The sequence below is a fragment of the Oncorhynchus keta genome, chromosome 32 (assembly GCF_023373465.1).
Source record: "Oncorhynchus keta strain PuntledgeMale-10-30-2019 chromosome 32, Oket_V2, whole genome shotgun sequence".
Classification (NCBI taxonomy): Eukaryota; Metazoa; Chordata; class Actinopteri; order Salmoniformes; family Salmonidae; genus Oncorhynchus; species Oncorhynchus keta.
The window spans coordinates 29,110,015-29,128,907 of NC_068452.1; the positions used below are offsets into that span (position 1 = coordinate 29,110,015).

The 18,893-nt window shown below is 43.4% G+C and overlaps 3 protein-coding genes across 3 annotated transcripts; 1 reads left to right on the plus strand and 2 right to left on the minus strand.

Moving 5' to 3' along the window:
* Window positions 1-73: 73 nt before the first annotated feature.
* Window positions 74-7,129, minus strand: LOC118364660 (FAD-dependent oxidoreductase domain-containing protein 2-like). Its single transcript, XM_052490274.1, is given in 11 exon segments — window positions 74-3,345; window positions 3,617-3,785; window positions 4,002-4,228; window positions 4,587-4,614; window positions 4,617-4,751; window positions 4,945-5,111; window positions 5,251-5,586; window positions 5,762-6,013; window positions 6,132-6,443; window positions 6,648-6,700; window positions 7,109-7,129. Coding segments are annotated over 10 exon segments (1,614 nt in total). The 3' UTR covers window positions 74-3,345; window positions 3,617-3,702.
* A 1,683-nt stretch (window positions 7,130-8,812) lies between these two features.
* Window positions 8,813-11,338, plus strand: hmox1a (heme oxygenase 1a). Its single transcript, XM_035747885.2, has 7 exons — window positions 8,813-8,971; window positions 9,078-9,129; window positions 9,323-9,434; window positions 9,609-9,824; window positions 9,919-10,191; window positions 10,891-10,939; window positions 11,026-11,338. Exons 2-7 carry the CDS (start codon window positions 9,080-9,082, stop codon window positions 11,139-11,141), a joined length of 816 nt encoding a protein of 271 aa, XP_035603778.1. The 5' UTR covers window positions 8,813-8,971; window positions 9,078-9,079; the 3' UTR covers window positions 11,142-11,338.
* A 12-nt stretch (window positions 11,339-11,350) lies between these two features.
* Window positions 11,351-18,717, minus strand: LOC118364661 (DNA replication licensing factor mcm5-like). The gene is made up of 14 exons (XM_052491293.1): window positions 18,397-18,717; window positions 17,874-18,000; window positions 17,554-17,682; window positions 17,242-17,414; window positions 16,952-17,107; window positions 16,644-16,813; window positions 16,375-16,546; window positions 16,169-16,280; window positions 15,798-15,941; window positions 15,466-15,708; window positions 15,237-15,349; window positions 14,950-15,078; window positions 14,584-14,854; window positions 11,351-11,879 (listed from the first exon to the last, which is right to left on the minus strand). The coding sequence occupies exons 1-14, from the start codon at window positions 18,564-18,566 to the stop codon at window positions 11,778-11,780; spliced, it is 2,211 nt and encodes a 736-aa protein (XP_052347253.1). The 5' UTR covers window positions 18,567-18,717; the 3' UTR covers window positions 11,351-11,777.
* Between the last annotated feature and the right edge of the window lie 176 nt (window positions 18,718-18,893).

Sequence of the window (18,893 nt, forward strand, 5' to 3'; positions counted from 1 at the left end):
CAAAATGTCTCCTGTTTCATAATTTCAATTATCACGAGAACAAGCCGTAAAAGGCGGTCCTATTGTAAAGAGAAACGTTGACAATGACTATTACCAATCAGAGCCTACGTTGTTCGTTCTCTCGAAACAAAGCACCCACCCCCGTGCAAAATACGCAAATGAGCAAGCAGGACAGGCGAGATGTGTGCTTCAGTATTCAATATCTGGTTAGTTCTATATGAGCTCCTCCGGACCATAATGTTAACCCTTACCCTAATCTTTATGCGTTTCAACTTCAATGGGGGTGTCCCGGATAGCAAGGACCATTGAATCTTTAATCAAATTTGATATTATGAATAAAATCATGGATGCTGTTGCACTCAATAAATCTTGAAACCAGATACAATTTAGAGTGAAGAAATTCAAGAAATATTATTTGCCCATAACCATGTACACTGTATAATACTACAAAAACATGGAAACATCTGAGCATTATGTTCTCTCTCTTTAATGTCTTACATCTGTTGCAACATATTTTTTTTTTTTCATTTGACCTTTATTTTACTAGGCAAGTCAGTTAAGAACACATTCTTATTTTCAATTACGGCCTAGGAACAGTGGGTTAACTGCCTGTTCAAGGGCAGAATGACAGATTTTGTACCTTGTCAGCTCGGGGATTTGAACTTGCAACCTTTTACTAGTCCAATGCTCTAACCACTAGGCTACCCTAAGCAGATAAATAACAGTAGTAGGCCTACACAAATAGTATAAAAAAATAAATAATGCATAATTCATAGATCACAATGCAATTAAAACCCAACATCACCCATACTGTTTGTACACACATTCAAATCTAAAGTTCCATCATATAAAACATGCCACAATTTAGTGTAATATATAAATATGATTTAAGGAATAAAATGGGATAAGCTGTCAACTCTCAAGAGGAATCAGGATGGTTGTTCAACCAATGTATTTGGAATATACAGTCAAAGTTTGAACACACCTACTCATTCAAGGGTTTTTCTTTATTTTTACTATTTTCTACATTGTACAATAATAGTGAACACATCAAGACTATGAAATAACACATACGGAGTCATGTAGTAACCAAAAGTGTTACAAATATAAAAACATATTTTAGATTTTAGATTCTTCAAAGTAGCCACCCTTTGCCTTGATGACAGCTTTGCACACTCTGGGCATTCTCTCAACCAGCTTCATGAGGTAGTCACCTGGAATGCTTTTCCAACAGTTTTTAAGGAGTTAACACATATTCTGATTACTAGTTGGCTGCTTTTCCTTCACTCTCCGGTCTAACTCATCCCAAACCATCTCAATTGGGTTGAGGTCGGCTGATTGTGGAGGCCAGGTCATCTTATGCAGCACTCCATCACTCTCCTTCTAGGTCAAATAGCCCTTACACAGCCTGGAGGTGTGTTTTTGGTTATCGTCCTGTTGAAAAACAAATGATAGTGCCACCAAGTGCAAACCAGATGGGATGGTGTATTGCTGCAGAATGCTGTGGTAGCCATGCTGGTTACGTGTGCCTTGAATTCAAAATAAATCACTGACAGTGTCACCAGCAAAGCACGCCCACACCATCATACCTCCTCCTCCATGCTTCATGGTGGGAAACACACATGCAGAGATCATCCATTCACCTACTCTGCGTCTCACAAAGACACGGCAGTTGGAACTAAAAATCTCCAATTTGGACTCATCAGACCAAAGGACAGATTTCCACCAGTCTAACATCCATTGCTCGTGTTTCTTGGTCCAAGCAAGTCTCCTCTTCCTATTGGTGTTCTTTAGTTGTGGTTTCTTTGCAGCAATTCGACAATGGCCTGATTCACACAGTCTCCTCTGAACAGTTGATTTTGAGATGTGTCTGTTACTTGAACTCTGTGAAGCATTTAGTTGGACTGCAATCTGAAGTGCAGTTAATTGCCGATTTCTGAGGATGGTAAATCGAATTAACTTATCCTCTGCAGCAGAGTTCAGAGGTAACTCTGGGTCTTCCTTCCATGTGGTGGTCCTCATGAGAGTCAGTTTCATCATAGCTCTTGGTTTTTGCGACTGCACTTCAAGAAACTTTCAGAGTTCTTGATATGTTCCATATTGACTGACCTTCATGTCTTAAAGTAATGATGGACTGTCATTTGCTTATTTGACCTGTTCTTGCCATAATATGGATGTGGTCTTTTGCCAAATAGGGCTATTTCTATACCAACCCTATTAAGCAAAGAAATTCCACAAATTAACTTTTTGAAATGCATTCCAGGTAACTATCTCATGAAGCTGGTTGAGAGAATGCCAAGAGTGGCAAAGCTGTCATCAAGGCAAAGGGTGGCTACTTTGAAGATTCTGAAATATAAAATATATTTTGATTTGTTTAACAATTTTTGGGTTACTACATGATTCTATGTGTTATTTCATAGTTTTGATGTCTTCCCTATTATCGTACAATTTAGACAATAGTAAAAATTAATAATAACCCTGGAATGAGTAGGTGGTCCAAACTTTTGACTGGTACTGTATATACAAACTGAGTGTACAAAACATTAAGAACACCTGCTCTTTCCATGACACACTTATTGGTGTAACTTGTTAAACCCACTTTAATCAGTGTAGATGAAGGGGAGGAGACAGGTTAAAGAAGGATTTTTAAGCATTGAGACATGGATGGTGTATGTGTACCATTCAGAGGCTGAATGGGCAAGACAAAATATCTAAGTGCCTTTGAACAGAGTATGGTAGTACGTGCCAGGCGCACCGGTTTGTGTCAATAACTGCAACACTGCTGGGTTTTTCACGCTCAACAGTTTCCCGTGTGTATCAAGAATGGTCCACCACCCAAAGGATATCTAGCCAACTTGACACAACTGTGGGAAGCATTGGAGTCAACATGGGCCAGCATCCCTGTGGAACGCTTTCGACACCTTATAGTCCATGCCCCGACAAATTGAGGCTGTCCTGAGGGCAAAAGAGGGAGTGGAACTCAATATAAGGAAGGTGTTCTTAATGTTTTGTAGACTCTGTATATATTCATGGACATTATAATGGGAGGTAGAGAATGTCTTGGGACATCAAAACTGTCGTAGGCTTAGTTTTGGGATCCTTGGGTAAACAATCAGAAGTCAAGGTTTATTGCAGAGGACACTGAGGCTCCAGCTCGTGTAAGGTAATCAGGGAACGCTGGGTCTGTGTCTGTGGATGCAGAGTCCTGTCCTCCAGGCATTAGCCCAGCTTCATGGGCATGCTGCCACAGCTGACTATTCCTAACAATCCCATGCTTCCTCAGGTATCCCTGACGACAAAACAGGGGTGGCTTTCGATTGGTAAGAGATAAGCGGAAACATGACTCTGTGGGGAGAAGAAACAAGTTCAGTTTTACACATTGTAAAACAGTAATCAAGTAATTGAGTGTGCAGAACCATAATAAAACCGTAATAACACATATCCTGTATGACAGTATGTCACAAGTGAACAAACAAATCCTGTGTGATATAAATAGATGAGTAGGAGGCACTGTATATGGAAATATAAAGGACATATCCTAAGAGCATACTAAGAGCATATCTACCCTAGTATAATAAGGTGTTGTAATGAGGGATCAGGTAAGGACATGCTCTACCTGCATAGAAGGCCCTGAGGTCAGTGTGGAGACAGTGTTCCAGGAAGCGCCGCAGTGGCTGGCTGTGGGAGATGGGCCCATCCCACTCAGTCAAGAAGTCCTCGATCATGTGATGCACTGCCTTGGGCCGTGGCAGTGGCCAGCCAACAGGACGGTGTCTCATGTCCCTCTCAGTTTAGGATGGCAGACAAATTAAAGAATAACATGTATTTATTTTTGCATACATACGTACGTTTGAATGCTGACGTCATACCACAAAGATGCCTTGTACTATACACAGACATACTCTTAATTTGAATGTCATTACTTAACTTAGTTTTTAATACAACCATAAGGCCAAACTGTTTCGTACTCTTCATAAGGTTTCTAACATTCTCACACTCACCAGTGGGAAGTTTGTCGTAGTAGTATAGAACAGGGTGGAGGAAGTTGGACCTCCAAGCACGTGTCCACTCTGACTCTGCCCTGCCAGGGCCCAGTGAGTCTGTGCGGTTCAGCCCGTACTGTAGAACCAGAACCAGCAGCCCGTGCTTGGAGAGCTGGTGGCCAGACAGAGAAGAGAACTGGGGCAGGGCCTGGAGGGGAAACTCCTCCAGGTACTCACAGTGAGAGCTGACAGGAAAGGAAAAGATTATTCAAAGTTAAACTGGTTCACAAATGGATTAATTTAGGCTGCGTTTACACAGGCATCCCAATTCTGACCTTTTTTACACTAATTGGTATTTTTACCAATTACATCAGATCTTTTCACATCAGATTGTTTTCAGAGCTGCTCAGATTGGTCAAAATACAGATTGGTGAAAAAAATATCAGAATTTGGCTGCCTGTGTAAACACAAGCCTTAGTGAACATAAATCGGGATATCTATAGGCAATCAATCAATGTGAGATTCATTGGTAGAGAAAGGTAAATTACCATGAGGGACAATAATCATGAAGATAAATGTGCACAGTGGTTCAGCACTACTTACCCTCTCAGTAAAATGATGTCTCCAAGTCCCCAAACATTTGGTATGGTCCGGAGGCCTCATTGACCCTCCTCAACAGCCAGGACTGCAGCTGACTGCTTGACAGTTTGATTGCTGGCCAGGGGTTGCTATGGTAACGCAGCCCAAGGACTCTATGTACAGCACGCACTAGGGTGGAACACATAACAAAGTTACAACAATAAATAGTGAAAAAACAAACGCATTTTGTCGATAGAAACATGATTTTATAGACAAATTTGTAATGTCAAAGCACCCCCCCCCCTTTACAGGCAGTTACTAACTATACAGAGTGTAGTTGTACTCTTGTCTACGTTGTAATACCAGCAGTTTGAATGGTTACCTGTGTATCGGAAGCCATGGATGAACCCCCCTGCAGAAGAGCGATAGTCTCTTGAGTGGGCTGCCGTCCCCAGAACAAAAAGGTCTGGGGTTCCCCGCCCCTCGTACCAGGCTGTCACCCCTGGCAACTGCCCCCTGGCACCCTCACTGCTTGGTGGGCGGGCCGAGCTGGAGAGATTAACGGTATCATTAGGACAGACTGCCTGAAACAGCATGGCTTTTCCAATGAAAATGACAAAATAGAAGATCCACCACTTCCATAGAAAACAATAATTTTAACAGAACCCTTTTCGCATTATGTAAAGACCCATCAAAGATGCTGAAGTTGAACCGGAACCCCAGGCAGCGGATCACACGATCATATGGCTGGCGGAGAGAGAAGTTGTCATTGTGGTAAACAGGCAGGTTTGTCGCTGTGACCTTTGAACTGTTCTTCCCATCCAAACTGTCCAGAAGCTCAGATAGAGTAAGGAACAACTTGCCACGCTTTTCCTTCCCACTGGATCTGCACTTCTTCTTTCTGCCTGAGCGCTTCTTTTCATCCTCTCCATTTCTGACGATAGCAATGTCCTCAAGGCCTCCCTCCACCAGCCCATCAAGGGACTTTAGCTGGTACGTGTCTAGCAGCTCATTGTTCACAGCTCTGTGGAAGAGAGGAAATAGGTCACTTTGATATGAACAGATTATGCTAAAGGGAATAGCAACATACTCCGATCTAAAACACTGCTGCAGGAGTACTAAATCAGTGAAACAAAAGAAAGAACAATTGGTAGGAGAGGACAATATGGGAGTCAAAACCTGATGAGGCCTCTCAGTACCTGACGTCTCCGACGTAGTGTGTCTGCCAGGCTAGGCGGACCGGGCTCGGGCTGTAGAGATGGATCCGGCTGGCCCGACCCAGGATGCTCTGAGCTGTTTCAAATGCTGAGTTCCCCTTACCCAGGATCAGCACGGCCTGGTCCTTATACTCCTCTGGGTCCACAGGGATGGACTCATAGCCCTCTACCAGGTCTGAGCCCTCAAACTGGACCTTCTGAGGATCCCACAGTCCTGTGGACACCAGGAGGACTCTGTGGGTAGGAAAGAAAGAGAGAGAGAGAATCATCTCTTTAATGGTATGCATAGTGGAGAATTGTTCCATATTTCCAACCTTTTACATTAGATATGTGTATAGATATAAAACAGTACCTGCATGTATAGTCCAGTCCACGCTGGTCAGTCAGTATGTATCCCCTGCCTCTAGGTGATTCAGACTCCAAGGCCCTGATCTTCCCGATGTCCACCCCATACTGGACCTTCAGCCCCAGCTCCTTCACATACATGGAGAGGTAGCGGGGGAATGAGTCTGCGTCTGGGTAGAGCTCCCGGCTGACTCGCTGAAGCAGCAGGTCGGGCCTGTCACTCAGGAGGGAGTTCCAATCGTGACGAAGGTTGAACTCGCGGTTCCGCCTCCCTGTGTAGATCTTGTTGATGCTGATGAGTTTCCTGTGTCGAGGGTATCTTTAAAGGGAGAAAAAAACTTCCATGAGATACAACACATGTTCATGGACATGGTGTAGGTCAGAACATATTTTCTATGAGCAGGGCAATAGAGAAAGTTGCATCATTGTTGTACTCTCACAAAATACCTTGCTGAGTTGGAAAATTGATTCAGCAAGTGCAATACCCGATATTGTCGACACCCATTACTACAGAGGCACTCACATATTGAAGAAGCTCCCTGGCCCACAGTTCCTCTCCAAGATGATGTATTCTCTCTGTAGTCATGGTGACGGGTGCTGTTGTGACTGTAGTAGTCATCAGGAAAACATTGGACCAGGGCGACCAGGAGGGCTAGGAGAAGAAGGATAGAGGAATCCATTACCTATGAATGAGTAAAAGGCAATGAAGGCATTTAATTGTGGGAGAGTGGGTTTAGTGAAGGTCATTGCAATACCCTGGTGACAATAATCAACGGCAAATTTAAGTTTTGAAAGCTGCAATCTGAAAATATCCACTGGCAAGCAGCAACCATATTATTGTCAAAGTTGTGCAACTCTTTTCAATGGATTTACCAACATAAGAAGGTCAATTGAAATAACATATCAGATAGCATTGTTCAAGTGAGTGGAAGAACAGAGAAACTACAATAGCGGGCCTTCAATGGGGTGTATCCCGGTGCTTGCCTTGAAACTCTGGCCCGACATCATAACTCGACATGAGGGGATGCAGCTGCACTAGACCGCTGGTTGAGAAGCGCTCCACGAGCACAAAACACACAGCATATCTATTAAAGTAGGTTGTTTTACCTTTCACTGCAGTGGTTCCCTCTCATCTAATCCCATATAATTTTGCATTTGGTCTGTAAATAAAACTCTCCAACAACCTATTGTCTGAATTTCATAACGGAGCCCCATCCCTTGATTCGACACTCCAGCATACCACAGTACTCTGACCAATAAACGCTGCTCTATTCTGGCCAATAAGAGCTTGTGTGTAAAATAGAGGGCGTGATAAAATGTAAAGTGATGGAAAAAGAAATGTTCCATACTTTTGATACAAAAGTATCATGTAGCCAAAGTAACACATTTTACATTATGTATTAATTACAATGCTATAAACTCTGTAATGTTGCAATTTTTGAGATTTTGAGATAATTGTAGTAGTTTGATAATGTTTTGGTGAAAGACATACTAATCATTATACAATTTTAATTAAGTGAAACATAGCATGCATATTATTATAATATCATAAACACAATTAACTATTCATAGAGTTCTCATGCCTAGAAATTGCTCTTATTTTTGCCTTCTACAGCTGCAACATACATTTCTGTTGAGTCATGGTATCTCCATTCTCTATTTTGTTGAAACCTGTTGAATCAGGTTATCTATAGATTGGTGATAGATCAATAGATGTATAATAGCCAAATGTAAGGTACATCATACTAATTGAATGTTGAGGACAAGAGTTTACAATGTAATCCCCTGAAATGAATTTTGACCTGCAGTTAGTCATTTGTGGCTGAAACTTTGTACCAACACAAAGTTCAATGAACACATTGGGAGAGAGAATTGGATTAAATTGGATTCATTTAACCATTGAGTCCTGCCTGCAGTTAAATCAGCATATTGAACCACTCTTGTTATTCTGATTCATCTTCAGAAAACTAAAAGGTACATACAACAAGAGCACAAAACATTAGAAACATGACATTCCAGGTGAAAGTTATGATCGCTTATTGATATTACCTGTTAAATCCACTTAAATCAGTGTAGATGAAGGGGAGGAGACAGGTTAAAGAAGGATTTTCAAGCCTTGAGACAATTGAGACATAGATTGTTTATGTACACCATTCAGAGTTGGAATGGGCAAGACAAAAGTTTTAAGTGCCTTTGAACGGAGTATGGTAGTAGGTGCCAGGCGCACCGATTTGAGTGTGTCAAGAACTGCAACACTGCTGGGTTTTTCACACTCAACAGTTTCCTGTGTGTTTCAAGAATGGTCCTCCACCCAAAGGATATCCAGCCAACTTGACACAACTGTGGGAAGCATTGGAATCAACATGGGCCAGCATCCCTGTGGAACGCTTTCAACACCTTGTAGAATTGAGGCTGTTCTGAGGGCAAAGGGGGTGCAACTCAATAGTAGGAAGGTGTTCCTAATGTTTTGTACACTCAGTGTTTATAACTTTGTTCTCACCTGTAGTCAACATACTCTCCCTCAATAGCAGAAGGAACACATTCACTTCCTGTAGTTCATGTGACTCTGTGTTTAATGATTTCTACCATCCCATCTGCTCACTCATGCTCTCCCCTCACTGGTAAATCTGCCCTGTCATGTTAAGCTTCAGAATAAGGGAAATGAGTCAACACTCTCACTTCCCATTTGATTTAGCTGACAAACATTGGGAGAGAAGGCAAGGGAGTAAAATATAAAGACTGGGACACAGGTCAAAGAGGACACAGCAACTCTAAACTCGTTTGAGAAGGAGGCAGCTTTCATTTACCAGCTGTATAACAAGACATCAACAAGGAAATACCCCACAGGTAAATGATCACCTCTTTCACTGTCTTGTTTTTTAATAAACTGTAACAGTTGGTCACATTTAGGCAATAATGTTATAACCACCATGTAAACAATTCTGGATTACAGACATGGAGACAGTCAACTCGGGACAGAAAGATGATATGCAGAACCCTGGCAGGTACAGTCATTTTGTAATGAATGGTCGATATGTTTACTAGATTATTGTATTTCAGACCAGGTCAGGGCTGATATATGGTAAAGTAAAGGTATTGAACATACAGAACACATTTACTAACTGCAAACTCTGTGCTCACATTGACTGTACTCAGGTAAATCAGGATGTCCTCCTAATGTTCTCCATCTCTCCTCAGGGATTTGTCAGAACAGATAAAAGCAGCGACTAAAGAGATCCATGTCAGGGCAGAAAACACCCAACTGATGCTGAGCTATCAGAAGGGACAAATAACTCTTCCGCAGTACAAGGTGAGAAAAGCAAATCTGAGAGTGAATTAAAAACCACTTGCCAAAATAATTTACAGTGGTTTTCATAATATGAACTACCTAGAATGCCTTTTGTTAAACTTTCTACATAGTCATGGAAAATGAGCACTCACTGTGTACTAAGTATTAATCTGAAACCCCTCTTTTCCATGGCAGCTTCTTCTGTGTTCCCTCTATGAGATCTACAAAGCACTGGAAGGGGAGATGGACAGAAATGCTTCCCACCCAGGTGTTGCACCGATATACTTCCCCCAGGAACTGGCCCGACTGGAGACACTAGAGAGAGATCTAGAACACTTCTTTGGACAGGAGTGGCAAAAGAGAGTCATCATTCCTGCTGCAACACACAGATATACACAGAGACTTCGCAAGGTACAGGCTATAGACATACCAACATGCAGGGTAGGCACACTATCTTAATTGTGTACCTGCTTAGTAATAACAATTTATTTGTTTCCCTCTTCAGATTGGTGAAGGCAATCCTAAATTGCTGGTGGCTCACGCCTACACCCGTTACCTAGGTGACCTGTCAGGAGGACAAATTTTGGGGAAGATTACCCAGAAGTCAATTGGGTTAAGCAGTGGAGAGGGACTGTCGTTTTTCTCCTTCCCTGGAGTGTCAAGCCCTAACCGCTTCAAGCAGCTGTACAGGAGCAGAATGAACAGCATCGAGCTGACCAAGGAGGAGAGGGATGGGGTGCTGGAGGAGGCTATCATGGCCTTCGAACTCAACATCCAGGTGAGTGAAAGGGAAGAAGAGTGGAAGCAAACTGGGTAAGAATATAGAACATTTTTAGACTCCAGCCACCCAAGTCACATACTGTTCTCTCTGCTTCTGCACTGCAATAGGTACCAGTGCATCCAGTTTGACACCAACAGGCTCCTGAACAGCTTCTAACCCCAAGCCATAAGACTGCTAAATAGCTAACTAAATAGCTAACAAAATGGATACACAAACACTCACTCCATAATTTGCTCACACAAATAATATGCACATACCTTTATATTTACTCTACACACACACACACTCAAATGCAATCATATACTGCTGCTACTGTTTATCATATATACCTACACATATCTACCGATATCACTCCAGTATCCATGCACATTTTAGATATGGTTCTGGAACCGACTGATCCTGTATATAGTATGTTCTCGTGTTCTTGTTTTTTTTCTCGTGTTTGTTCTACTTTATTTTTAGTATTACATTCTTATTTATTACTGCATTGTTGGGTTTAGACCTTACAAGATAGGCATTTCACTGTGCTTGTGCGCGTGACATTAAAACTAGCCAAACATAACTGTGCAGAGGAAGTGAAACTGGGAAGGTCTAGTGAACGACGCAGTGTAAACATGTTACTGGGTGCCATCGCATATTGCTGAGGATTGTGTACGTCTTGTTCAATGAAGACGCCCTGTGTTCTTTCTCGTACAGGTCTTCAATGATCTACAGAAAATGTTGAGTGTCACAGAGGAAGCTTATGGTAAAGTACAAGCTCATATGCTGATTGGAAATGTGATCTTTCACCTTCCTTTTGAGTTATAAGAAAGTATTCCTTTGCTTTTGCAGGGGACCAAGAAAAGGCCGAGACGCCAGCTACCATCCCCTCTTTGTCCATCATGCAGTTGTCACTGGGTATTTGTGTTGCTTTAGCAACAGTCGGAATGGGTATCTATGTATTCTAAAGCCTTGAAATAAGTATTTTTAATGTGGTTGACAGAATCACTTGACTAATCAGAACCACCTACGGGTGTGTGCATTTACAGCACTTGTCATGACTGTACTTTTACATGCTGAAGGCAATCTTAAAATGACAATCGACATACTGTATTAATTGCAATTCTGTGTACATAGTATGTTTCATTAAAGATTATGCACACCATTTCAACAAATGTCTAAATAAAGAAGTTTGCCATTTATTTTCAATACAAAATACCTTCCACAAGTAATGATTTAACATGAACAATCTTTAGGACAGTCTCGTAACATTTCTCTTGCCCCAAACAATTCAACAATACAGTTCATCCAAATTGCCTCCATAATTTGTTTAGACTAAAAAGAATAGACCCCAAAATACTTATGAGAGCAATAGAACAGTAAATAACTGTTGTTGGCATAACTTGGCAAAGCAACACAGGGAAAGGTAGACATCAGTGGCTCTGTAGTGGCTCTGTGGTCTAAGATGAAGACGTATCGACGTGACTTCATGAAGACGTCCACTGGCTTGTGAGGAAGAGTGAATTGAGGAGACGCCTGTCCCTTCTACTATTTACAAAGCCCAACGTGACTTAATCTTTGTGCATATGCATCTTTTTGAGAGACTACTTGACTCTGTAGAGCACCTTCCTCTGCATGCGGTGCTGCAGCTCTCCCCTCCTCATCATCAGGTGAAGGACCTTGTAGATGGCCTGCTCTGGATACTTCTGTATATGGGAGAGGGTAGAGAGAGATTCTGATCATTGGACAGGTAAACAGGCTACAGGGCAACACGTAGGCCAACTGAGGACAGCACTGAATCATATAGACCAGGGGTGTCAAACTCATTTCGCATCGTGGGCCACATACGGCCTAGGGAGATGTCAAGTGGGCCGGACCATTAAAATTATACCATACTCTGCTATAAATAACCAAAATATCATGTCTTTCCTTTGTTTTGGTGTAAAGAAGCACAAGAACATTAGGAAAATATTGAAATTTAATGAACTATCCTTTTACAAAACATTTCATGAAACACCTCATATTTCCTTAGACAAATGTGCAATTTACTTTTATCATTCACAAATATGCATTGCAACTGATCCCACTGATTGTACAAAGGCACAAAACTTTAATTGGTACTGAAAAATATAGTAATGCACTTTAAGATTAAATTAGACTTTTAAAGAAAGGAATTTTTAAACCACTTACACATACGCATATAAAATCTAAATGTAATCCCTGCGTACACCTTACAAACTAAGGAGAGTGATTTTAAATGTGTAATGAAGAAAGTGTTCGCCTGTCCTGTAAATCTGTAAACTTCATACATGAAACATACATACACATACAATACATACTGAAAATGTATGGAGTTGTATGAACAGTAGAATTCCATCACACAACTTTTGTTTTGAAGCTGCTGACTAACATTAAAGTGCACATTTTTTAAATCACCACAGTAAGGATTCATCTTCACAGAGCTGTATTCTTTCAATGCAAACAGTATCTAAGGCAGCATTTTAAAGGTGTTAGTCTAGTCTGGACTTGTATTTGTACCTGAAACTTGGCATCTTTTGGCCTGTACAAGTGCATCAACACCAGGTGTCATGTCCTGACTAGCTGTCACTTTCAGAATGTCATTTAAGTGCTTGTTTGTGAGCCTTGAACGCATTTTTGTTTTATTGATATTCATCACTGAGAAAATTTGTTCACAAAGGTAGGTTGTCCCAAACATGCACAAAATTTTAGCAGCCAGGGCTGTTAATTTGGGGTACCCTGGTAGTAGATACTGATAAAATCAGGGCAGGGTTGCCATTTGCCAGTTGCATCTCCCACAAAGTCAGCTTCAACTTAAATGCATGTATGTTGTCAGAAAACTGTGTGACAACTTTTTGCGGCCTTGCAACATTTTGTTCAGATTGTTCAAGTGTTCAGTAATATCAACCAAGAATGCAAGGTCCCGTAGCCATTCCTGAGATTGTAATTCCAACACCGGTTTTCCTTTTTCTCCATGAACTGTCCGATTTCCTCTCGTAGATCAAAGAAATGCCTCAGCACAGCGCCTCGGCTTAACCATCTCACTTCAGTGTGGTATGGCAGGCTGTGGGTAATGTTGCTGTCGCTGAGAAGTTTGTCAAACTGACGATGGTTCAGACCTCTGGACCGGATGAAATTTACAGTGCGAACAACCACCTCCATGGCGTGGTCCATTTTCAGCGACTTGCAACACAATGCCTCCTGGTGCAAAATACAGTGAAATGTCCAGAAACGATCTCCTCCATTAAGGGCTTGTACTTTGTCTTTGAAGACACCTGCTTTCTTTCCGACCATGGATGGCGCGCCGTCTGTAGCCAGGCTGACAGCGCGGGACCAGTCCACTCCAACTCTGTCCAATGCAGCAAGGACAGAGCCGAAAATGTCCTCGGCTGTTGTGGTGTCCATCATTGGCACCAACTCAAGAAACTCTTCAGTAACAGTCAATGTCTCATCAACTCCTCGAATAAATATGGCCAGTTGGGCCACGTCTGTGATGTCAGTGCTCGTCAATTGCCACGGAAAATGCAATAAATGACTTGACTCTCTGTTTCAATTGACTGTCTAAATCTGCCGATAGTTCCGAAATCCTCTCTGCTATAGTATTCCTCGTCATGCTAATATTGGCAAAAGCTTGTCGCTTCTCGGGACATACAAGTTCAGCCGCCTTCATCATGCATCGTTTAACAAAGTCACCGTCGGAATACGGCCGATGCTAATGCTATTTCGCTAGCAATTAGGTAGCTGGCTTTACCGCTGCTTCACTGACTTCTCGGCTCTGGATGAGTTGACTGCTGTTTCCTCAGACCCGCCAGCAATTCGTTAATCTTATCTCTTCTCAGTTGTCCTTGCAAGCCGTCATATTTTTCGCTGTGATGAGTCTCGTAGTGGCGTCGAATATTATATTCCTTCAATACCGAAACTTGTTGCAAACACACCAAGCACAAAGGTTTTCCGTGCATCTCTGTAAATAAATAGGGACGTGGTCCATTTTTCTTTGAAAATTCTACACTCCTTATCTACTTTTCTCCGTTTGGATAACGACATTTTGGCTAATGAGGGTGTAGTGGAGAGGTAGAGACATTAACAATCTTAACAACGTCGTAACAAGCAGCAGATGGCGCATTGATACCGTCTGCTGTTTTCAGTCTGTCTCAGTGATGCGGCTTGTCTTAAAAAAAAAAAATTAATTCCATGTCTTTTATGCATTTTTTTCCACTTTCAAATTATCCTGCGGGCCTGATCGAACCTCCTTGGGGGCCGGTTCCGGCCCGCGGGCCGTATGTTTGACACCCCTGATATAGACAAAGGGCCAAACATTCCAATGCCCAAAGTACTTTTATGTAATTGACCAAGTGGTCCCGTCTCTGTTCAAAGTAGACTAGTGTAACTGACCTGCTTGGTGAAGTCCTGGACGATGCTGTGCTCAGACACCTGGGAGCCAATGGCAAAGCGTCTCTTCAGCTGCTTCTCAACACGGGAAATCATCTCCTGGTCCTCCTGAGTGGTGAAGCCCTCCACACCCGAGAGGCTGCCGGACAGCGCAGCGTCCAGTGTGGACACCTGGAAGAGCCGCAGGGCCTCGTCCACCTCCTCCTCTCCAGCCACGGCCTGCAGCTTCATCTTGGCCAGGGACTCAGAGATGCGCACCACCGCCTCCAGCTGCCTGCAGGGGACCACGAGAACCAAGAATTATGACACTGAAGATGGACAGTATCCTGACTGGTAATGACGTTGGCATGTGAAGTATCATATAGGTACCGGACAGTGATGGGGATGGAGGCTCTCCTGTCACTCTCCCTCTCATGTTCCCTCGCTCCACTCCTCATCACCACGTATCTGTTCTTCAGCTTTTCAGCTGCCACCGCAGACAGACGTGGGCCGCATTTCCTGTCAGGGCACATTTGACCGTTACAAACCAAATCCCTCAATGTGTACATACTAGTGTGTAGTATTGTTTCTCTGCAAGTAGAGTTCATGAACTCCATCTAAACAGAATCTAAGATACACAGAATAAATCTGCTGATATAAAGGAGTTTAAGACTCACGTTCTGGCATAGGCGATGTACTTCTTCAGTGTGGCCAGTGTGATCTCTCCCTCCACACCCTCTGTCTGAGTATGAGCACTGAGATGGACGTTCATCACGTGGCGGGCCAGAGTCTGAGAGAGAAAAGAAGGTCAATAGTGTTAACGCTGTGCTAGCCTGGGCCGTGCTCACAATCCGTGTGCATAAACCTTCCCCAAACACACACACACACTAAAGTGTGTTCCCTCACCATGTCTCTCTGATGGTCATGGATGTCCTTGATGATAAAGATCATGTCAAAACGGGACAGGATGGTAGGCATGAAGTCGATGTTGTCCTCTCCCTTGGTGTCGTCCCAACGGCCAAACACAGAGTTAGCAGCGGCCAGCACCGAGCAGCGGGAGTTCAAGGTGGTGGTGATGCCAGCCTTGGCAATGGAGATGGTTTGTTGCTCCATGGCTTCATGGATGGCTACTCGGTCATCCTCTCTCATCTGAGAGGAAGGAGAGACAAAGTTAAGAGTCTGCAAACAAACTAGTCAAGTATTCAGCAATTGATGTACTTCTGTCCATGTTTCCTTACCTTGTCAAACTCATCGATGCACACCACCCCACCGTCAGCCAGCACCATGGCTCCTCCCTCCATGATGAAGCCACGGGAGACGGGGTCCCTCAGGACAGAGGCCGTCAGACCAGCAGCACTGCTGCCTTTACCTGAGGTATACACCTGACAGAGGAAGAGAGAGAGAGAGGGAAGATACGGGTTAGCGCTTTCGATAGGGGTCACGAGCATGCTGATTAATTGTCAGCAAATGACATTTTTGGAATTCATCTTTGTAATTCTTGTTTAAATCTAGGTTGAGGGAGTGTCATGATTGCTATGAAATATATATTTTTTAAATTCTCAATTAATCTTGGAATATACATATATTCATTCATCAAGCCCATCCTTACCCCAATGGGAGAGCACCTCTCCACAAACTTGAGCAGCTGAGACTTAGCAGTACCGGGGTCCCCCAGCATTAGCAAGTTGATGTCTCCTCTACGGGTCAGCCCGTCAGGCAGCCTGAGACCGGAAAGGTAATTATACATACACACTGGAGAGAAACATCAAAAATCTATTCGAATTCCAAATGCCATTTCCAATGGTTATGACTCACCTCTTCCTAGAGCCGCCGAACAGCAGGCAGGCGATGGCCTTTTTCAGGTCATCACTGCCGTAGATGGAAGGAGCGAGGGAACGGGCGAGGGAGCCGTAGACGTCGGGGGAGGAGGCCAACGCTCTCAGCTCCTCCTCTTCCTGAGGGGAGACTGACCCTGTGGCCCCACGACCTGAGAGACAAAGATATAATGGTATCTATAGTACTATCCCACATAGGACATAATGTTGGATAAGTAATCTAACCTCTAGTAGCCTTATCGCGCCTACCTGCTCCCTCTGTGTCCTGCTGAATGCCCACCACACGGAGGTAGGAGGAGCGGATGCCCACGCCTGCACTTTTATCTCTGCCCTTGCCCTTAGCTTGGGCCACCTTCTTGATGGAGTAGATCCCCATAATGGTCACTCTGTTCCCAGGAACCACACGGTCACACAGGTACCTGAGGGGAGGCAGAACATGAGCTGTAATGTGGTATGTACTCGTCAGTCTCACTTTGCACTCTGTGTATATTGTGCATGTGTTAATTGTATTTAATTGAGAATATTGAGGCACACAGACAATGCTGTGTGTGTGTTACCTGTCACAGTAGAGCTGCAGGTGGCGGGGCATCTCTCCATGTGGCACAGCATCTGGAGACTCCTGCAGACGGAGGGTCTGGAAGTCCACACAGACACAACGGTCTGGAATGATGAAGTAGGGATCTATAGGACACCTCACCCTGCCTGCCTGCTCACTGAGAGAGAGATGTTAAATAATGAAATCACACACGATGATAAAGCAGATGATTTCACACACACACAATGACTTAATGCATTTTTTCATGCACTGGAGTGTACACAAACACCCAACTCAGAGGGCTGCACTCACGTGTTGCACTTTCGGGGCAGAGCGTAGCCCTGCAGGCCTGGGGGCAGGGAGATGTTACTGATGACAGAACGACAGCCACGACACTGCAAACACACCCTGGTGGCCTTGGCCCGCACAGCCGTGGCAGAGATGACAATCCCAGGGACCTTCACCAGCCTGGACACCTGCTCTGACTACCAGAGAGAAAGAGATGGAGAGTTCAGAGTCATGTCATTTTACATGGATGGGAAATTGAGGGCCATCTTTCATGCCACCTTCTACATGAACCAACTGAAAGATGAAAGGCCCAGCATTGCATCCTCAGAGACCTACCTTGAGGTTGCGGATGGAGGCAGGATGGGAGTCACTCTTCAGCATGACCTGGATTTCCTGCACTGTCTCCTCTCCCAGGGGCCTGGGACGGGTCACCTCATCAGCCACCTCCTGGGCAGCCTCCTCCAACTGTCAATCATAATGTCAGGGCTCAGTTTAAAGGGATAATTTATTGCCAAATAGAATACAAGATCAGCATGATAAGATCAGCAACAGAAAATATAGGAATCCATCAAATCCATTAATTATTCAACCTGCAATTTCTCCAATTAAAACTCCTCAAATTATTTGTCTGTTATTAGTCTATTCAATCTTCTCACCAGCGGCAGGTTCTCAGAGGGCAGCTTGTACAGGCAGTCTGACAGGTCCTCGTCAAAGCTGGCCAGGTCTTCCATCTCCACCTCCACCCAGTACTCCCCCAGGGTGTAGTGTCTCTTAAGGTCATCTCTACACAGAAGAAAATGTCAACAATACAACATGAACAATAAGATATATAAATAGCTTAAAACAGAATGCGAATATAATCATAGGGTAAAACAAACGAAATACAAACTCAATCACAGGACCTTGAAGAATCTAACTTTATTCCTTCAAGACCATTGTGGTGATCAGTGGTAGTTAGCCAGTTACTGTAACGTTAGCTAACTAACTGTTAGCTAACTAACTGTTAGTTAACTGTTAGCTAACAGTTACTGTAACGTTAGATAGCTAACTGGCTAGCTAACTAACTGTTAGCTAACTAACTGTTAGCTAACTTAACGTTGGGCATCTGTGGAACATCATACCAACAGGCGGTAGCCATCGACAATGACTTCGTGGCACTTAATACAATCTCTAGTTTACCTGTATTTATAGGTGAAACCGGTGCGATCGGTCCCAACTCTGAACTGCCGAAGAAATTCACGGAATAGTTTCTTGATCTGGCTCTGTTTCACTCCACCTTCATCCCCGGGTCCATCTCCACCGCCGAAGCTGTCACTGTAATAAACTCCAGGGTCGTCGAAACCAGACATAATGCACCGATTATATCTACAAAGTGTTATAGATTATGTTTAATAATCCTAAAAGCAACAGTTTTTGGTGAATGACGCCAATGATCTTCTGTGGACAATGAATTCCACGCTGACTCTTTCGCGGCAAATAAAAATCGTCACTTTCCCGCGAATTCGAACAGTGACGCTTTGCCATTGGGAGATATGATCAACGAGTGATAATGATTGGCTGAATACATTGCAGGAGGCGTGTCCTGATAGAAGGGTGGGACTTGCAAGAGTTTGTGGCGGGAAAAGAACAAGGATAAAAAAAAATATATATATATATATATGACCAAGCCAGGGACA